This window comes from Aythya marila (genome assembly GCF_965140915.1).
Source record: "Aythya marila genome assembly, chromosome: 3".
NCBI classification, from domain to species: Eukaryota; Metazoa; Chordata; class Aves; order Anseriformes; family Anatidae; genus Aythya; species Aythya marila.
This window is the reverse complement of record NC_139044.1, coordinates 59,796,040-59,816,722: the sequence shown is the minus strand read 5'-3', so window position 1 is coordinate 59,816,722 and position 20,683 is coordinate 59,796,040. Positions and strand designations below refer to the sequence as shown.

General features: G+C 36.3%; 1 protein-coding gene across 12 annotated transcripts in view; it reads left to right on the top strand.

Annotated features, from left to right (window-relative positions):
- SNAP91 (synaptosome associated protein 91) overlaps positions 1-20,683 on the top strand; it is a 71,603-nt gene that overhangs the window by 14,064 nt on the left and 36,856 nt on the right. For all 12 annotated transcript variants that reach the window (XM_082757834.1, XM_082757835.1, XM_082757840.1 and 9 more), the window contains exons 3-10: positions 6,904-7,046; positions 8,066-8,141; positions 9,462-9,564; positions 11,633-11,726; positions 13,011-13,122; positions 14,587-14,693; positions 15,991-16,032; positions 19,360-19,430. In XM_082757834.1, the coding sequence (XP_082613960.1) occupies positions 6,904-7,046; positions 8,066-8,141; positions 9,462-9,564; positions 11,633-11,726; positions 13,011-13,122; positions 14,587-14,693; positions 15,991-16,032; positions 19,360-19,430 (748 nt within the window). The remainder of the gene's footprint in view (positions 1-6,903; positions 7,047-8,065; positions 8,142-9,461; positions 9,565-11,632; positions 11,727-13,010; positions 13,123-14,586; positions 14,694-15,990; positions 16,033-19,359; positions 19,431-20,683) is intronic.

The following is a 20,683-nucleotide window of genomic DNA, read 5'->3' as shown; positions in this document are numbered from 1 at the left end:
TCCTTCCTTTTCCAGTGTAGCTGTGCTGTTCTGGATAAAAGCTGCAGCTGGTGGTTATTGATAGTTCAGTAAACAACCAAATAATAAGAGTTACAAATTGATATAGCCAACAGGTAATGTTAGGTGTTGTTCACCCTCATGGAAGGATATTCACAGCTGGAATTCTGGTATTCAGTTACAGCAGTAACTGTACTAGGCCTTATTAGCTTCTATACTTCTAAGAAATAATCTTTCAAAAATATATCCCCATTAAACTTGTGGTTGTGAATGTGTGTTGTGGTTGTGACTGTGGTAAATAAATACGTGTTTTAGTAAAGGCTTCTAGGCCTGAACAGATGAAGGAGCTGGCTTGTAGAATGAGGTATGAGACTTGCCATGATGGACAAAAGTTATTTTTTTTAATGCAAAAAGTTACTTAGCAAAAAATGGTTAACACAAGGCTTTCTACTTCTAAGAGTACTAGTGTTTTTTGTTTGTTTGTTTGTTTGTTTGTTTTGGTTCATATTTTTTTTCCTCCTCTGAGATGTTGTATTAAGATAGGATGGGGAATGGCATTTCGCCAAAGCAATTGCTTTTATGAACTAACCTTATCACTTGGTGTCGACCAAATACAAGTGGCATTTTTGTATATCTTAAGCTGTTGAGAGTTGTCCAAGACATGTCCTAGAGATGTCCAAGAAATCCAAAGGCGATATGTTGCTCAGCTGCTATTTGAAGTAAACCAGTAAAACAGAGCAGTGGTACTTTCAGCTCCAGAATAACTTGGTATTTCTTGTTGGCACAAGGAAAATTGCTCATTACTTGTATTTTTCTACTAAAGACACGTATCTCTTGAAATAGTTGTGGACAGGATTTGTGTGAAGGGAAGCACTGAAATGGAAATTCTGGAAGGCAAGAAGGAAACATAAAAGCAGAGATTTCTCCTCTTTCCTGTTCTTTGCTGAATCTGCATTCTTGCCTGAGACAAATTCTTTGGTATTCAAAGTAAGTGAATTCTGTACAAGGGAGGTTCAAGAGTAAACTTCTTACTTCTTTGGACAGGGGAAAAGATTCCATTCTTAATCATTAAGGCTATTCCCACTGTGAAGTCACTTGACAAAGCTGTTGCAGTGTGGTCTGGTCGGAATGTCATCTTTCAGTTGCACTAATTTCAAGGAGGGAATTCAAATATAAACATTAAAGGTGAAACATTCCTCTGCTGTCAGTGCTGCTATAAGCTCGGGAAATTTTTCTTTTAAACAGGAAGTATTTGTAATTCATGGAACATTAGGTTGATTATTGCAAGAATTTTTAACACAGTTTTATCACACCTTTTCCCCATTTTTAGTACGTAAGGTAGCTAAGCAACTTAGGGTTACACCCTTTCAGATCTGGTAGAAAATTACCTGACATTTGGCTTTTAATTCCGCTTTCCAAGAGAATTGCACCTGAACCTCTCAGGAGGAAAAGCCCTATGTATATCGTTGAGAATTGAAAGGGACAAAAGTCCAATGTAGCTGATTTAATGCTGTTAACGAGTTAGGGTGGATTTTTCCCATATAACTTACAGCCTTGTTATGCTGGGGAAGGAAAGGTACAGACTGTATGAAAGTGCCTTGGAATAAGATGCAGCAAAGTATACAGGCAGTAGATTTTTCAGCCTTGTTTTCAAAATCAAGTTTTTGTGATATAGAAAGTGGTGCTCTTCTGTATTTGAAAAGGAATAGTAGGATAAGAAGATGATTCTAAGGCTAATTAAACTCTTAATTTGAGAAATAACTGGAGGAAGCTCTGAAGGAAGTTTTCTGGTGCTCTATCATCTACTCTGTCTCTCTGCAGACTCTTCATATGATAAATAGGGAAGACAAAACTGTTTCTCTTGTGCTAAACTCTTAATACTATGAGTAGTATGAGCATGCCTATGAGGAGGCAGAGAGAAAGAATTTGGATAACAGTTGTCTTGGCAAAGGATGAATTTGGCTGTTAGCATGCTAGGAAAGGAGGTCTGTGAGGTAAGGCTGGAGAGAGGAGGTAGTAGGCTCCTGAGATATTTGTAGTCATATGGACTACAGCTGTATTACAGGGAAAGTCTTTATAATATCTGGAGAACACATTCTTTGTGGAAGATTGAAGTATATAGAGTTGGCATAGGCACGAAAAAGTATAGACAATCTCTGGAAGCTGATGGACTTCAATAATGGGTAGGCGTGCTGGGCTGAAGGTGAGATGCACTTAACTCTTGAGGCATACTTCTGGAGAGGAAGGAGGAAATAGCATGATTTGCAGTTCTTCATAGGGCCATATTATGATGTATGTTTGGAGATAGGGCAAGCTGGGGCTGAAAAGAGTAATAGATGCTAAACCCTATGCCCAGAGATAACTTTCTGACTCTCATTTTTGGGATTGCTTGATAGTTGGAGCTAACAATATTAAAATAATTTCAAGTTCTCATGAGCAGTTTCTGGAGAAACAGAAGCCAATAAATTTGTTCTGCTTTTGGTGCTGTTTTGTGGCCAGCCTTCTGTAGACCTGGAAGTTCAGCTCTTGCATTGGCTGACACAACAGTGTAGTAGCTTCCTGATACAGTTTAATGTCTTGCAAGGGAGTACTTCTACAGTTACTTGGCCACTTAGCTTTTTTGTTGAGGCTTTTAAACTCTTTCTTTAAGCCACTTCTTTCCATTATTTGCTAGCCCCGATTTTGAGCAATCCTTCATTTCCTTTTCTGTATACTCAATGTGTTTAAATTCTTATAAGAAAAAAAAAAATCACTTGGGAAAACTATTGTAGTGTTCAATGGAATGGTAAGAAAGGTTGAAGGGGAGAGGGGTAGGGTTACTGTCAGAGAGATTCAACAAAATTTAGGAACTGAATGTGGGACACAGCTCAGATGTAGAGGCAGCTTGCAAGTTCATTCAACCTGGAATTGGTAACTCTTGCTATGCTGGCACCAACATCCCCCTGAACAGTGTTCTTGTGCTACAGTTCTGTTTCACTATATACTGGAATGTAAATTCTGAATAATTTACTTAGCACTGGAAATCCCAAGTCTGCCTATTATTGAAAGTTAAAAAAAAAAAAAATTAAATTAAAATTGAAGATTAAGAATGCAATCTGAAAATGTAAAGGAATGAGGAAGGTTTTTTTAAGGTATTGTAGATTCTTCGTCATTCCAAAAACAACAACAAAACAAAGCAAAGGCATTAAAATCAGGAAGCAGTTTTTAATGAGATTGAAGTCTGAAATTCTGAATACAGTGAGTCTTTTTGTTATTCTCTCTCTCTCTTTTTTTTTTTTTTTCCCCAGACATTTAACAAACACCAAAATTAGTCACATCTTTCACAGGTCATGAGGAGCTAACTTGTCTTAACTTCCATCTTTGTCAGTGAACTCTCCCTATCTTCCTCAAGTTGGAAGAATAGTCGTGGTATTAATGAAGGTGTTGATCATACTCTAATCTTGCCTCTCTTCCCTGATTAAATTGCAGATATCTCAAGACAGGGTTAAAAAGTTGGCTAGTCAAGGAGTTTAAAGGCTGGTGTTTAGATTTAAGTTAATGTCAAAGAATTGACATCCTTTTTTTTTTTTTTTTTTTTTTATTTTTGTTACACATCAGTTTTTCAGCTGAAAGTCTAAATTATACATATAATTTAAACAAGGATCTCTAGACTGAGTATTCAAAATAGCAAGATGTGAAAAGAAGAAGCAGAAGTCATGTGCCATGATTTGGCAATTTGTACCAAAAATTTGGCAAAACATATTCCTGCAGTAAACGAATTAATTCAAGGGAAGGGTGTAGGTTTTTACTTTCCAACAACTACACTTGTTTGAAAGTAGCACTGAAAACACTTGCTGCTATTGCTGTAGAATTTCCAGACTCTTACTCTGTCTGTAACTTGTATCCAAACTCAGTTTCTGGGTTTAGTTATTAGCTGTCAGATATGGATATTTGTGGTATTAGAAAGTTCATGAGGAAGTTTCCTTTAATCCTTGTTCATGTTATTCCTGTGTATCCCAACCAGAATCAACCTTGTGAGACTGTTTAATAGGGCTGCCAATGGGCTGTTCTTCATCCACTAATTTTTAGTATTACCTCTTTCATATTAACAAGGCCACCTGTGACTTGCTTAGAAGACTCTGAATTCATTTCCGCTTTTGAAAACTAAGATTGTGTGCTGACAGTAAATGTCTGAATAAGCATATCTAATGAAAATGTAGTTTCTAGATTTTTTTCTTTTTCCTCATATCTATTCTTCATTGTCACATTGAAAACAAGTAAATTTTGCTGACCCTTATCTTAAAATTCCATTTAGCCACCATACAAACTCTGCTCAGAATTCAGTAAGTTTAGCTATGCTTGTCAGTAGCTCCGGATACTGACAATTGCTAATTAAGAGAAGCTTTGCAGTGTTGTAGAAAGAAAACTCGGAAACTTGAATTCCTTAACTCTGCATGGTGACTGAACAGAATTAACTAGCTAACTTACTCATTTATTTATTCCCCCCCACACACACTTTAGATGACAAGTAAAATCTTCATGTGTGGTTTATTTCTTTTTTCGTTTGCTCACTGAAAGTAGTACACTTAAATTTAATCATACCTCCCTCCTCGGCATACTATAATTACTCATGTCCTAAAACATTTTGAGCTGCAGACTCAGATGCCATACCCTCCAGCGATTCAGAGTGGATCAGAAATGACTGAGTGTTTTTATAAGCAGTGCTGCAGCAGTGTATATGAATCGTGCTTTCCAGCCTGCCATGCCAGCATTACTGTGGGTTGACTGCTCTTAGGTTTCATTATCTAACACCCACAGACAGAATATACAACTTATACCACCTCTTTTCTGTAGTGAGCTATGTACTGCAACTTAAGACTGAGAGCTTGCAAATTTGATGCCTTTTTCCCTTACGCTAAGGGCAAAAGCTATTTTCTGAAGCAAAACCTCTGAAAGTGGTAAAGAGCTAGCAAGCTGCTTTTGGTTTATATCAAGGCTTTTACTGATGGAAATCTTCTATAATTCATTAATCAGCATTGCAGAATAAAAGATTTTCCTGTTTTTACAGCAAGATCAAGGAGAATTGTTAGAACTCTGTGAGCTTGAATTGCTGTCATTCAATAGTATGACTTTACTACTGCAATACTTAGTCTGGAGAACAGCTTCCTTCAAGGGTAGTATTGCTGAGACTACAGAAGTTAACCACGCATTTCAGAAGGTGTTCCAAACAAACAAAAAACACCAAAAAAAAAAATAAAAGGAAACACTTAAAAATTAAACTTGGTTTCTCTGTAGCTCTAAACAGGTCATTCCACTGACAGCAGGAAACTGAAGACAACTTGCAAAACTTTTATGCCCATTCAAAAAGACAATTTTAAACACAAGTACTATGGTTTTCCTAGGCTTCTGACTGAGCTATAAGTTTCTACTATCTAAAGGAGTCTGTTTAACAGAAGTTAAAAAAAAAATCATTTGCCAAAGCTTCAAGAAGAATTACTAAACTTCTGAATGTTTCTAGTACTGCAGAGTGGGTATTGGATCACAAAAGGTGGTTCTCAATAGCTGACACAACTCAGTCTGTTTTGGCTGAAGTGTCCTCTGGATTTTTCTTGCCCTGCAGAAGCAGTTTTGGTAGTTTCACAGCAGCCTGAACCTTGGCGTTCTGCTCTTAGCAGCATTAATGTCCTCTGTTATATAAGGTTGTGCTCGGGAGGGAAAGCAAGTGGAAACCCTGCTGACCTGGTGAACTGAACTACTATAGTGTTTGCATCAAGTGCACATAGTTTATGTGTACAAGGATCAGTCACAGAATAGCACACCTACCTTTAGGGTATCTGTTGTTACTGAATTACTTGAATAGTGAAATGAACGTTTCTAGTCGGGTGCAGGGGAGGGAGAAATATGTGGGAGATTATTAACAGTGGTTACTCAGGAAAATCAAAAGATGACCATTTTCATTAGTAACAGAGATACGGATTAGTCTAGGAGTCAAACTTTTTAATTTTTAACTTCTTTTACTTAGGTCTTCAAAGGTTAAGTTTCAGCTCTACAATTAGGTCTTTGTTTTGTGCCGTTTGTGTTGCATGAAGTCAGGGCTGTGTATGGTATCACAAAGGTTTTAGTCATGCAGTTGTGGTATGCAGTTTCCAACTTCATCACAAAATCTAGGTAATAGTTTGTAGGAAGTCATTGCCAGATACCTATCAAGTATCTGTATGTAATAGGTGTAGTAAATTAAAGGTCCTTTCAGTAGAGGTGGGATAGTGGCTCTACTACTATTGTTAAAGTATTTATCTTAATTTCAGGACTCATGCTTCAGTAGAAGCTAATGTCTATCTTTCCTTCCTTTCCTAAAGTTGAAGAGGTATTAATGCACTCCTGAATGCACTCTTCTGCTCTCTAGTTCTGTAAAGACTCTAGGAGGTGTGCTGTAGCATGTTGATGAAACTCTAACCTCTGAGATGGCTAGAGTTTCAGTTTCTGGTGATACATCTTTTTCCTAATGGGTCTGGGTTTAGTGAGCTTGCTGTACTGTCTGTAAGTGAAGAATTTGATAATACTTATTAATCTAATCCAGAGACAATGAACTGTCACAATTAAGTTGAAAATCTGCAAGCAGTAGTCACATGGCATCGCGTACTCTACAGTCACCTGGGCTGAAGATGGAGAAGGGTTAGGGCATAGCTCAGGAAAGAATTGTTGGAAAGCTAGTATTTTTGGGTAGGAGAGATCAGTGTTTTTGTCAGCATGTACTGCTATAACTTCAGAGATGTATATAATATATATTTTAAATGTAGAGCTTAAGTGCTGAACTTGCTATTCATCACAACTATGACCTGTAGCCTTGTAGGCTGAGATGCTGGGCATGCTGCAGACTTTTTTGTCATATTTGTAGCACCTAAAACCTTCCTTTTGTCTCTCCTACAGACTTGATCCAAGCAACTAATGAAACAAATGTGAATATTCCTCAGATGGCTGATACGCTTTTTGAGCGAGCAACAAATAGTAGCTGGGTGGTTGTATTCAAAGCCTTAGTTACCACACATCATCTAATGGTTCATGGCAATGAGGTAAGCATAAAGCTGAAAATGTTTGTAGTGCAAAGGCATCTCTCTGAACCAGTAAGGACCTGAGAGAAAAAAAAAAAAAAAAAAAAAAAAAAGAGCAAGAATTATTATTTATGAGAAACAAACTTCCAAACTTACTTTGTTTGTAAAACAGCCGCTGATTATCTGTATCTTTTTTTATATTACATATACTGTTAAGAGCAAGCAGCAGCCTCTTTCAATATGGTCACAGAATTTGTGGACTATTTGAAGAAAGGGTGATGCAGCATTAAAGAGTACCTGAGACTTCTGTCAGTGATGAATAAAATCTAAAGAGAAGCTCTGAGAGTTTTAGCATCCTTGATGGCCCATCTCACTCTGTACATTGAATGTGCATGGTGACTGGTTATGATATTAATGGCGTTTTGTGGCTTTGAAGACATTAAGCTAGAGAGTCAAAATTGTTGTTTGATGATACCACCACAGTGCTCTAGTATGACCGTAAAACATTTCCTCCCTAGCAATATATAAAACATTTGCTGCAGCGTAAGCTTTTTCCCATCCTGTTTTTATGTTCCAACTTTGAGCCAACACTCTGATTTGTGTTCAATGATCATTTCAGTCTGTTAGTCCTGGTATTCAATGTGGGGCCTACTAGTTATTAAAATCGGTTTCTGCCAAGCTGAGGGCCTAAGCCTGGTGGATCAATAAGTCTGGGACTCGCCTGAATATGCTGCTTTGCAAGCAAATAAATCTTATGCTTTCTCAAATCTCTGAGAATTAGCTGGTCTTACTGCTCCTTCATTCTGATCAATATTTTGTACAGAATTTGTTTTTATGTGTGCATTAAGATATTTAGAAGAGATTTAGGCTAAACATAATTAATCTGAATGGATGAAAAAGGTTTTGAGGAAAGTATAGTAGGCTGTGAAAAAAATCTGGGTTTTCATGTGTGTATACTGGAGCTAGACTAGTAGTCTTCGTGCTAGGAGGTACAAAATCTTCAGATATAGCCTGTGATAAGAAATAACTTTGTGTTGCAGAGATTCATTCAGTATCTGGCATCTAGAAACACATTGTTCAACCTCAGCAATTTTCTGGACAAAAGTGGATCTCATGGTAAGCCTACTCATGCCTATTACCTTAGTAAGATCCTAAATAAGATACTATTGTTAATTTGCTTCTCCATTCATAAGAAGTTAATAATATAAAAATGATTCAGTAGCACATTTTTATAACTACTTAATACAGGATCTCAAGTGAAATGGGAACTCCTGGATACTTTCACAACAATGTTTCTCAGTTCCTGCAAAATGAAAGGTGTATTAGTGAAATCTTCTAGTGGGCAAAATAAAGTAATGCCATGTTACTTCATCTCTTGTTGGAGGCATGTGAAACCGAAAAGACTTAAGTGTCTTTTAGAAATAGTTACACAGGGCAGGAAGAAATCCCCCATAATATTAAACCTCTGTTTCTCCAAGCAAAACATGATTTGCATGTTCAAAAATACTGGTATTTGGCAAATGTGAATTCTGTTCCATGCATGCTTTTGTGTACTTTGCTGATCTCTCTAAACTTACATTGGTTTTGTAGATAACAGATCAGTGTCATAGATAATGAATCATCAGAAGATGGTAGTAATAAGCCTGAGTTGGCAGTAATGCTTAGCATAGAGAGATATTAAGTAAAAATACAGTTGATGACTAAGTTGAGGGACGTGGATTTTAAGGAAGGTAGCAAAAAAGGACCCATAACAAAGAGGATAATCAGTTGCATTCTGCATACATTTCAGTAACTTAGAAGAAGCAACACTGAATGAAAAAAACAGAGTGTAATTCTAACTGTTCAGAAATTTTATAGACTTAAAGACTACTGAAGTTCGAGGCTGCTTGCCTTGAATATCTCTGGTGTAACAACTTCACCAATATTTGTGAATGCTGACATAATTTCTTTCTTCTAGTAAATCTAGTTGGGGGAATTTTGAGGGTCCATGTAAGAACTTGCGGGACTGATGTATGTAGAAAAATGGCAGTTGTAATTTGAAATCAATCATAGAAGCCATATAACAGTTAAGTATATTCTTTCTGTTAAATTGGCATTTTTCATGTTTACAGAGAGGGGTAACTAATTTCACCACCAATCCACGTTACCATGTAACTCTGTAGGAGCCACTAGTAGGTTTCCACAGGAATCCTGCCATTGGTGCATTGGATACAACTGTTGGTAGTAAAGAGCAGTAGTAGATTGATTCAATGCTGCACTGCCGTATTTTTTTCAGAGGCAGAAAGATGTCTTCTGATGCCAGTTCTGTATGTGGAGTTGTATATTGTAGGGTATGCTGACTGTATGTTACTGTTTACTAAAGAACCTCCAAACAAGCATACAAATTAAATGTAAAACATGTACCTGTTGTTTTTTGTTTTTTTTTTTTTTTTTCAGGTTATGACATGTCCACCTTTATAAGGCGATATAGCAGATACTTGAATGAAAAAGCATTTTCCTACAGACAAATGGCATTTGATTTTGCAAGAGTGAAGAAAGGGTAAGCAAAGTTTAGAGATGTAGACTGATTGGGTTGCCAGACCCATAAAAAAACTATTTATGGCATTATTCTTAATTTTATTTTCTTAATGACAATTCTTTTATTAGCCACAATGAAACACCAAAACAGTTGGATTTCTTAGGTATTTATAATTGGTTAAAATTACACAAGATGAAGAGGAAAGACTGTGGGTACTAAGCCAAATATTGAAGACTAATTTAACGTGCCTTGAAGAACGGGAGCTTTTAGTTCTAGGTATTAAATCTGACTCTTAATGAATTGTGCTGCAAGGAAGCTGTGTTTTAGAATTTGTGGAAGGAAATGCTCTTAATCTATATTTAGGATGTTTCATTACTCCAGACACTTTCCATAACAAAGATGTCAAATTATGAGGGAAAATCAAGTGAACACCTGAAGTTCTTAGGAGGCAACTTAGCAAACAGTTATAAACTGAACAGAACAAAGCTGTAAACTTGTGTTTTTGTTTGCCACAAAGGTTGTGTTTAAAAAAAAAAAAAAAAATTAACTGTGTTCATAATAGCATCTTGGTATTTCTCAGAACATTTTTTGGTCTCTTAACTGGGTCTTCCATAGCACTAGATTATCTCTTGAAGCATTAACTATACTGTAGTATCGACTGTACTATAACGATAGTGTAACTATACTGACTTCAACTGATTATCTGTTGAAGCATTAACTATACTGTAAGTGGCTTAACACCCACTGAAGGTATAGTTGCTATATAGTGACTGCATGTTAAAGTTGTCCTTTCTAATGATGAGTTACATATGAGATCGTTCTGGGAGTTTTGGTATATTCTGCAGTTTTGTATTCTGCTTTGGATTCTGCTAACACAGACATCAATTCTAGGTTTTCATCTCAGGCTATCTCAAACTGCTAGACAATGTAGGGCCTACTGTAACAGTTTTGTAGTGTAGCTGGATGCTATTCCAGTAACAGGAATCAGAGTAATCCTTTGATTCCGTCTGGAATATGAATCACTTATAAGTTTTTGACATAAAGTTAGTAGCTAGATGGATTGATATTCCAGGAAGGCTTTGATCCAGCAGAGCACAGTTGTCCTACATCTTAAGTTCCCTTTGTCACATGGTGCCTTCAAACACTTTAAGTTATATAAATGTAAGTTTGGGTTGCTGGGCTTCCTTCAATTTCTGCCTTGCTATGTGTTGCTGCAAAGCCCTTCTGTACACATTATTTCTGATTCTCAAAATAAAGTGCCTAAGAGTATAGCATAAAATAAGTGTAAACGGTGGTATGCCTACCTGAATAGGAGGTACCATACCTGTCAGTGGCCAGAATGGGTCAATATATGATGGCTGTTGAGTGGGTTTGTGATATTCAGAGAGAAAAATGGTTATGCATGAAAACTACTGTGGGCTGCAAATAAGAAACGCTACATGTCCATAACTACTAGATGATCCCATTGGAATAAAGGTCAGGACTGTTAAGGCAGTTCAAAGTCAGTGATAGCATTATGAAGAAATAATGGAATTAATTAGTACCCAAGAACAGAGAGGAAAGTGTCCTATGGTAAGAAGCTCTTAGCAAAGGCTGCCCTGATTTAAGGTATTGACATGCATGTATTGTGGCACTTTATGGAAAAAAAAGGAAACCACCCACAATCTATAGAGTTGTCTTTTTTTTTTTTTTTTTTTTGTCTTCAGTGACCATAGACATGTCATTAAAAAACACTCTCAGCAATGAGTTGTCATTAGTTATTCATAAAAAAGTTAATGTACAAAGACTCTAAGCCCTTCTGCAATAGTATTTCTTGTCAAGTCATTCAAACTCTCTGTCTTCTTTCCACAAAAAGATCAATCTCTTGCATTCATCACTGACATAAAAACTCTTCTTCACCTGCTGTCAGGGGTGGTGGCTGGATGAAGTGCTTTCCATGCCAGCTCTTGTGATATCGAGGGAGGCAGGAAAATCAGGCAGTACTCCAACAATTTGAAATGGGTTAAGCTTAAATTTAGATAGTAAATCAGTTTGGGGGGAGAGAGAGAGAGAGAATGCCATGGCTTCTGATCTGTATTCCCTCTTGCAGAGCTGATGGGGTAATGAGGACAATGGCTCCTGAAAAGCTACTGAAGAGTATGCCAATACTACAGGAACAAATTGATGCACTACTTGAATTTGATGTATGTATTGAAGCTGACCCAGCATTAACACTAAGCAGTGATTTAAAATGCTGCACTGTAAATAACATATTTCACCTTATAGGTAATATTTTACAGATCTTCCCATTATTTGGAAAAACTTTCATTTTTTGGTGTCTCACTGAGGTATAGTGCGGTAAAAGATGGCTCTTTTCTGTATGTATGAAATGCGCAAATGTGGATTTTCTTGTAGGGTAACAGAATGGGAAATGAGGGCTGTTGAGGAAGGTTGACTCAGAGCATGGAGTGATGCATGTTTTCCATTGATGAGAGGAAAAAGTGGAACAAAATGAGATTTAAGAATCTTTTTTTTTTTTTTTTCTGTCTTTTGGTAACCAGCTTCTTTTTAAGGGGAGGCCCTTTAAACTCCTCAAGTATTGTTTTGCTTCCTTAAAACTTTCACCTCGTTTTCAGCTCTATGTGAATTGACTAAACTTTAATCTAGTCTATTCATAGCAACGTGTCTTCAATTTATCTATAATGTTATTAATGTTGGTGGTATTATTTATCTGCTTTAAGGATAAAAATCATTTGGATCAGTTGGAAGTACAGAGTAATATTGCAAAGACATCTTTGAAGAATCAGTCTTGAATTTTTTCTGTTCTTGATGGGTGGAAGGACTCATTCCTAGATGGAAGACAGGGCCCACTACAGCTTTCAGGGGAAAGCCTTTAGTAGCACATGGTTTGACTAATGTGTTTTTGTTACTTAAATGACTTAGGAATTGTGATAATTGTCTTGGAAGCCTTTTTTCCCTCTACTTTTCCTTCTTTTTAACAAAAGAGATCTTTTAATAAACAAGCAATTTTCTGCCCAAGTTAACCTGAGAACTGGAAGAGTCTTCACTTCATTAACCTAACAGTATTACCTACTAGGCCACTGAGGCTTTTTTTAAACAATGCTATGAACTCACTCCTTTTGTCCAGCTTTATTAAAGCTTTGTTAAGTGTCCTTGCTTTCCACCTCTTTGTGAAGAAATCAAGACTAAGACATTTACTGTTGTTGGGGATACTCTTCTGCTGTAGTGGTTTGTTCTGGAGTAGTTGGAAATAAAAAAGCAAACTGTCATCTCCTAACTGAAACAGAAAAAGACTTTGTTTATTGTGTGTGTGTGTGTGTGTGTGTGTGTGTGTGTGTGCGTGCATGTGTGAAAATTTGTATTCAGTACTTGATTCCATCAATAACAGCACCAGGTAGCTGGTATAAAGTAAAGATGCTGATTGCATTCGATAAATTTGTTGTAACTAATTGGTATTTTATTTGTAGGTTCATCCAAATGAACTGACAAATGGTGTCATAAATGCTGCATTCATGCTTCTGTTTAAAGATCTTATCAAACTTTTTGCTTGCTACAATGATGGGGTTATTAACTTATTAGGTAAGTAAACCAGTGTCTATATTTCACATACCACGAGCAAGTGAAAAAGGAGTTTTAGATCTGCTTCACTTTTTTCCTTTTTTTTTTTTTTTTTCTTCTTTGTGGTGTGTGTATGTATAACTTTCGTATAGACAATACATTGTTTTTGACTATTCTATTCTGAAGTGAGAAGTGAGACAAGACTTTAAGCCTTAACCTCATACATTAGTGTTCATCTGAGGCTGGATTTCCATATGTTCTTAAAATTTTATGGTTTAAAGATACTGATCACTAAGCACTATGCTTAAAGAAACATACAGTGCTGTGTGAACCTGCGTAATATGTCCAACAAGTTTAGCAAAGCAGCTATTGCTGTTTGATTTCTTTAAAAATGTCCAGATTCATCTTTTTGTTAAATATGCTATGTAAATATGCTATATGCCTTATATGAAGTAATATGTTCCTGAATAAGATTCTGATGGCCAAAGCTGGGTCTTATCCCAGAAACTTCCTTACAGCCAACCTGCAATGTTTGTGCAAGGCTGCAAGCATGTTCTGAAGCTCAGAAAACTAGGTGTGATCAATAACATAACACACCTTAAGCAATCTCCACAGGTGGCTTTGTTATGAATCCCCAAACCAGGAGCTGCCTTATACTATAGAAAATAGAACTAACCTTGTAGAAAATAAGGTTCAACTATTAAAACCTTTGAGCACTTCAGCTGGTCTATAAAAATAGAAACTCAGATTACTTGGCCGTCATGACTGTCCTAAAAGTCTGGCTGAAACTAGAAAAGGAGGAAAATAAGAAGTTGCAAAGACTGAAAAAGCAAACAGATGAAGCTCAAATGCTGGTCTTGTATCCTTGTTGTAATGTTATTTCATAATGATACATCATAAAAGTAAGTCCCAGGTATTTTGATTGAAACTATAGGCATGGAAAGCTGATGGAGCAGATACAAATGTGTTGGGCATAACGATTGAATTGAGATTTCAGTGTCTACTGCTACTTAAAGTGTGAGTTCAGGTTGAAATATGTGGCAGTTGTGCTTGTTAACAGACACTAACCAACTTAAGGGAATTACTTGAGTAGGAACATGTACTGTTCTATGGTGGAATGAAGACAGCTTGGGAGAGGAAATATATTAATATATGTTTAAGTATCTTTAAATACTTTTAATTTTAAGGTTGGTAGCTACTTTGTATGTTCATTATTTGTCTTTAAAAACCTGGTTTACATCTCACACAATGTTGTGGCTGCTTGAGGTGCAGTTTTCCAGTCTATATAATTCTTAGGCTTCCCAGCAGGTCCAACTTCTGAGTTCTACTAAGGACTAGGAACGCCACTAGATTGATGTCCAGGTAGAGAAATGTTAATGAAGTGCAATATTCTTGAAATATGGTTTTCCTGAAAACTAGAGTTGCTGATGAATACAGACCTAATGTAAGATACCTTAACTGAAATTTGCCAAATTATTTCTCTAGAGAAATTTTTTGAAATGAAAAAGGGACAATGTAAAGATGCTCTTGAAATCTACAAACGATTTCTTACTCGAATGACCAGAGTATCAGAGTTTCTTAAAGTTGCAGAGGTAAGTGACTTCCAGTCTTCTGGAGTCTGGCACTTTAGTATTTCGTGAATATTTTAGCATCAATATAAAATATTAATTGTACTTGTTAAGCAACTGACTCACTGTACATAAATGTGAGGCAGTATAGAAATGATTGGATCTGCTTATTCAGCTCTTCTTGAACTAGTAAGCCCTGTGTAGGCTTTCCATATGTCTCTACTGTGCAGCCAGCCTCAACTTTCCTGGTAATGTAATGGATGACATGACTGCAACCACAGCAGTATTTCATGGAAGTGCAAAATCTATGTTTCTAGGGCAGGCTTGAACATAAGAATAAGAATAAAAAATTTATAAGTCTCCTTGTTAAGCCTTTGCAGCCAACTATAAGTTACTGCAAAGCAAAAATTTCCTGATTTTCATTCTAGTTATCATTCTCTTCTGTGGATAATACAAATATTACATGGTTAGTTAACTCTTTTGCTGGGTTCTTATTTGTGGTAGTTGGCTCCTTGGCACAAGATGCACACTTTCCTTGTTTCATGCTTCATTATAAAGGGCAGAAGTAATGAGTTGAATAAAATATTTGTTTCTTTGCTAGTTTAACTATTTATGAAGGAGCCTGCTAGACTGCTGAGTGGCATGTAATGTCTGATGTCACTGTGGAGAGAGTGGTGGCACGAAGACTTCAGATCTTTGAGAAGTACTTCAAGCACCTGTAGGTCAGCTTTACACGACAGGGATTACATTGCCTGTACTTCAGGATTAGTAGCTGCAGTGAAGCTTGCTCTTTTGCAAAACCTAAACCAACAGGCACTTTGAAGAGCCATATTTAAACAACAGGATGACTAACAAAAGATTGCAGACTGACACCTCATCTTGCTTTGAAACACTAGGAGAGAAGGGTAGAAAAACAGCATTAACATTTTGTAAGCAGTGTCTTGTAGGACCTTCTCATTGGATGAATTTCAGAAGAAAACTTTGTTAGGATAGTCAAGTATCTTTTGAGTAATACATGTTTGGCAGTTCATTGATGCTGCCCTCTGAGACAAGGATACATGTCTGGAAAGCCCTACCTGATTTGCAGTAGGGGGTATGAACTTTACCAGGGCGGAAGAAAGAGACTGCTGCAAGTTGTTGAAGGTAATGGAATAGCTACTGGAAAAAAGTGGGCATCTGCACATACTAGCTTTGTAGTCTTTTTTTTTAAAGACAAAAAACATTGTAGGTTGATGAGTGTGCCACTGTTGTAGTCAAAATGAATGCCTGCTGCCATGGAACAATATGCTTACATTTTACCTCCTTTCTTAAAAATCCACAGCAAGTTGGAATTGACAAAGGTGATATCCCTGATCTTACACAGGTAAGCCTCAAGCCTCTCTTGTGGTCTTTTTGGATCTGTGTAATAAATGTTTAGTAATTAATAAGTATACCAGGAGTCTAAATGTTTGTAGAAATTCACACCACAAAATATTTTAAAGCCCTCCCAATTTGTAAATAAGACAAGAACTGCCAGAAGCTCTTTATGAATACTGATATAACTAGATTAATGTCTTTCATGATGGCTTCCAACCTGCAGCTGGAGGGTGAACTGTGCTGCTCTTTCCTTGCTAAAGAACAGACTCTCACTGCCTGCAGAACAATTTTGTCTTTGACAACAGACAGCATAGATATTGTGTTGTGACTTGCTTCATAATCTCATCCTGACACTTTCTTGGACCAGAGATGAAATTCAGAGCAGTGATAGCACTACTGTGTTGGTCTAGGTACATTAAACTCTAAGTTTAAATGCAGAAGTCATGATTTGATTGCTGAATTGTGTCCGTATGTAATAAAACTTGAACATTGGAATTCACCAGTGCTGCTATTGCTTAAAACCTATTGTGCTGGCACTTTTACAATATACTTTGCAAACAGGCTTGAGTGCCTGGCTCTGTGTTTAATGTGAAAAGGATATTTACTTGGAGGAGAGGATTCATACAGAAGACTTTGGACTTGTGGTAGTTTCAATGCCAATAAAATAGGAACAGAAGAGCAACCCAAAGCAGTTTAGCAGTTGTAAATCTTAAGTGATAATAACCTATGACTATGAAGTTTTGTAAAGCCACTTGAAAACCTGGTATAAATCAGCATCAGAGTGTTGGTTCTCTTGGTTAGAAGAGCCAGATAATAAGTCTGAAACTCAGACATGATATGAAGATGGAGACTGTTAATGTTTATAGCCCTGTAGCATCTGAAATCCATAAATTCTGCTCAAAGTTTTCGGCTGAGGAAACAGAATTGTAGTAGTGTATGGAATACCATACTCTGTTCTGAAGTAACTGAAGTAGGACATTCAGCCAACTTGGTACTTAATGGGTTCTCTTGGAAAAGACCTCTAAGATCATCTAGTCAAACCTTAACTCAACTGCTACATGTGATATCTGATAGCAAACCTAAATCTCAAATAGTCCAGCATAACTGTTCTTCCACAGGCTGCTGTTTGGGACTTACTTGCTGAAGCTAATCCGCAACATTCTCTAGAGATTGTGAACAAGATCTAGGCAGTGTATTTCAGTGAGAAATAAATAAAGATGAATTTCAACATCTAATATATAATTATATGTAATAATAATTTCAGGTAACAAAGCTAAAATATCAATGATATACCTAAATTTCTAATACAAGCAATAGTCAGTATTATTCCACAAGAAGCTGTCTGTGTTGACATTTGATGTGTGTGCATCTATTTAAATCCAAGCAAGCAGTCACAGTACTGAAATAGAAGTTGATAGCTGTCGTCTTTGAACTTTCTGGTTTGGCTGCAAGGTTTTGGAAGCTGAGAAAGCATCTTGGCAGCTAGGGAGATTGGCTCATTTACAGTTATTAGCAAATCTTAAAACATGTCAGTCTTCCCCCAGATAGCTAGTGGAGAACCCATATCCCCCATGATGCAGAGCAATAGATTAATCTAACAGAAGCAGTATCTAGAATAAATTAAGCAATGTTCAGAGTAACAAATTGGATACCAGATGATATTTAATTTCCAAAGTGTTGCATCTGGTTAGAAATTTTCTAAAGCTGCTTCTGTGAATTCTGCTTCCCAGATGAGTTTCATGTTTTCTTGTTGCATTTTCAGAAACCTGTGAATAATGTATTTGAAGGATAATTAAATTGTGTAGAGCTGCAGTTCATTAGAGGAAATAATTGTGTTTTTATTTAATTTAATTTTATTTTTTTGAAACATAGCGTTCCGTTTACATGCTTGCCTAGACACAACTTGTTTCTTACGCTATAGCCTTTTTGAATACATGGAAGTCTGAATCTGTTCTTCAGTGAAGGAGACACTTGTTGCTAAGTATTCTTCAGCAGCAAGAAAAAGATGAACAAAGTCATTTGTTTTTAGCCAAAATATTTCTTGTGCTTATGCTATTTAAAAACAAATAAACATGGTTCTGTAATAGCAGTAAATGTTAATATGTTTCTGCTTTGTGTATGTACATGGGACATATTTAAATTCAAGCCATCAGTTAAGAATTTTTTGAGCACTTAACACATGCAGAAAATTTTACCTTACTGCTCAGTTTAATGTTAAAATTAATAGGCAGATGTTATAAGTACACATAGCTGTGTGTTACTACTAGCAGGTACTAAGCATCCTGAAGCCAGAAAACTGTTTTTAGGGTAATGTAACTATGGGCAGTGGAAAGTCTGTTTTCAAGCATGGCAAACTAACTTTTTTTGATTCATTCATATATACTGAAATTAAAGACAATATTTATGAAAAATACCATAGGTATTGCTGTCAGGAATTCTGGTTGATCTGAAAGACACTGATAAAGAGAAATCCCCTTTTAAAGACTGTACCAATGATCAAACGGTAACCCTGATGAAATACCTTACTATTACATGCTACTGTATCTTTCAAGGGTTTCCTCCTTGCTTGTTGATCTTGTAGGATTCTACTTATCTGACATTATTTTTATACTGAAGTAGCTAAGCACACTGTCGTTTGCATTTGACTACTTTTCTTAACTCCCATTGTAACAGCAAATGCATGCCTGGGGGTATTGCCAAAAAACGTTGCTTAAAATTAAACCTGAGATCAGAGAGGCTTGAAAAAGTTTATGTTTGTCAATATCTAAAATGGTAATCTTTCTGAAATTTTCATTACCTGTTGAGCTTGGTAACTTCTGCATAGTTTTGAGAAAACTTAGCTAAAAGGTGGAATTGTGATTTTTGAGAGTCTTGAATCAAAGGTAACTGCTTTCATGGGCATTGGAACAAACTTTTAGTTAGTTCTGATTAGATATACAAATATTATGCAACCCTTTGGTCATAAATTACATGCTGTATATCTGGCTAAATGTAGAACTAAAAAGAACCTGTTACTATTAAAATTGACTCTGTGGATGCCTGTGCTGTTGTCAATGTCTAAAACTGACTCAAAGCATGATGAGCACATCCTGGATGTAAGTTTCAGGCTCTGTTTAGCAGAGGTAAATGTTTTCTCTTTGTGAATTTGAACACATCTTTCAAAAGCTCTCTTTGCTTGAATACTTCTAGCATGGAAATCCACTATTTTCAGTGTTGCAAATAAGGTAACAGCATGAGTGTGCACATGGTGGACCTAAGGGACTTTTGTGCTATGTTTTTAGTACTGTTATGTCAATGTAACGTGTTTAGAAGTTTATCTTTCTCTGTTTTCAAGGCTCCTAGCAGTCTTATGGAGACCCTTGAGCAACACCTAAACTCCCTGGAAGGAAAAAAACCTGGCAACAAGTAGGTATATATTTTGAGAAATGTAGCAAGGCAAAACTAAAAATTTGAGACTAGATGATATTTAGGTTTGCCTCCCCCAGTCTCCTTTAGTCACTTAGTTGGAAAAAAAGCTGTGGTGACTATGCTTTTACTTTCCCTTGCAAAATTATCTTAATAGCAACTATTTATCTTACTGGGGTGTGGGAGAGACACTGAATAAGCGGACACTTTCCTAACAAAGTAAAATTAACTATGGAGCAGTCCTGGAAGGAACTATTTTTCCCCACTGCTAAGGCTTTTATTGTCAAAAATGTTTTGTTTTCTAATGGCTTTGCATCTTCTTACTAGATACTTGTCATGGCTAACTCTAGGAAGAATTAAGCTAAAATTATGTTTTCTCTTTTGCTGTTGCTTCCCTTGCAATTTAGTGAAGGGTAAGTATATATGTTTACATATCACTTGCATGCAGATGTGGTTATGGTTCTGTTTGGTATGTTTGTTTTTTAAGATGTCTTGAACTGTTAGAAACAGATATCTTCTTTAAATTGTACCTAAACTGTTGCTTGCTATTGTACATAGCTACTAAGTTACTTGTAGTCATTTCTATCTTAATTCCAGATCTTCTAATCAGTTCTACAGCTCCTAGGACTTATTCAATTGATTTAACCTAATAGGATGGATGCTAGTTCAGTACTAGTTCAAGTTTTAACTTCAACTCCTCTTTTCATTATCAGTGTCATTGTAATTTTTCATCTCTTAGATCAAAGCAGCTTTAAAAATAAGTAGCAGTATTTTCATACCCCATAATAATGAAAGTAAACAAATGCACTGATGTGTTCTAACTTACGATTAAGGCTGCATAGATTAACATTGGTATGATTTGTCTTGCATGTGGGAGAATCTTCAGCTTGGGACTTCACAACTAATTTTTTCCCTACTTTAAAATATTATTTTAAAGTGATCCTGACTTTCTTTAAAAGAACGGTAGACTGGTAGGAAATTGGTTTATATGTTCTCAGAAGACTAGTATTAGATAACTGCTTTTCTATTGGTCTTACTTTGCTACCCTTATAGGATTTTATAATACGGCTGTGTTTTGCCCCAATAATTATTTCCTGCTGGCTTCTGTATGCCCTAAAGCAAGACATTTGCATGCATCTTTGCCTTTCCTCCATTCCGTAGAGCTTATTTAAAAGGCAGAATAATTCTGTGATACTAATTAGCTAAAAAGATTAATTTATGCTTTGAAGTAACAATTTGCATTACTTCTCTAA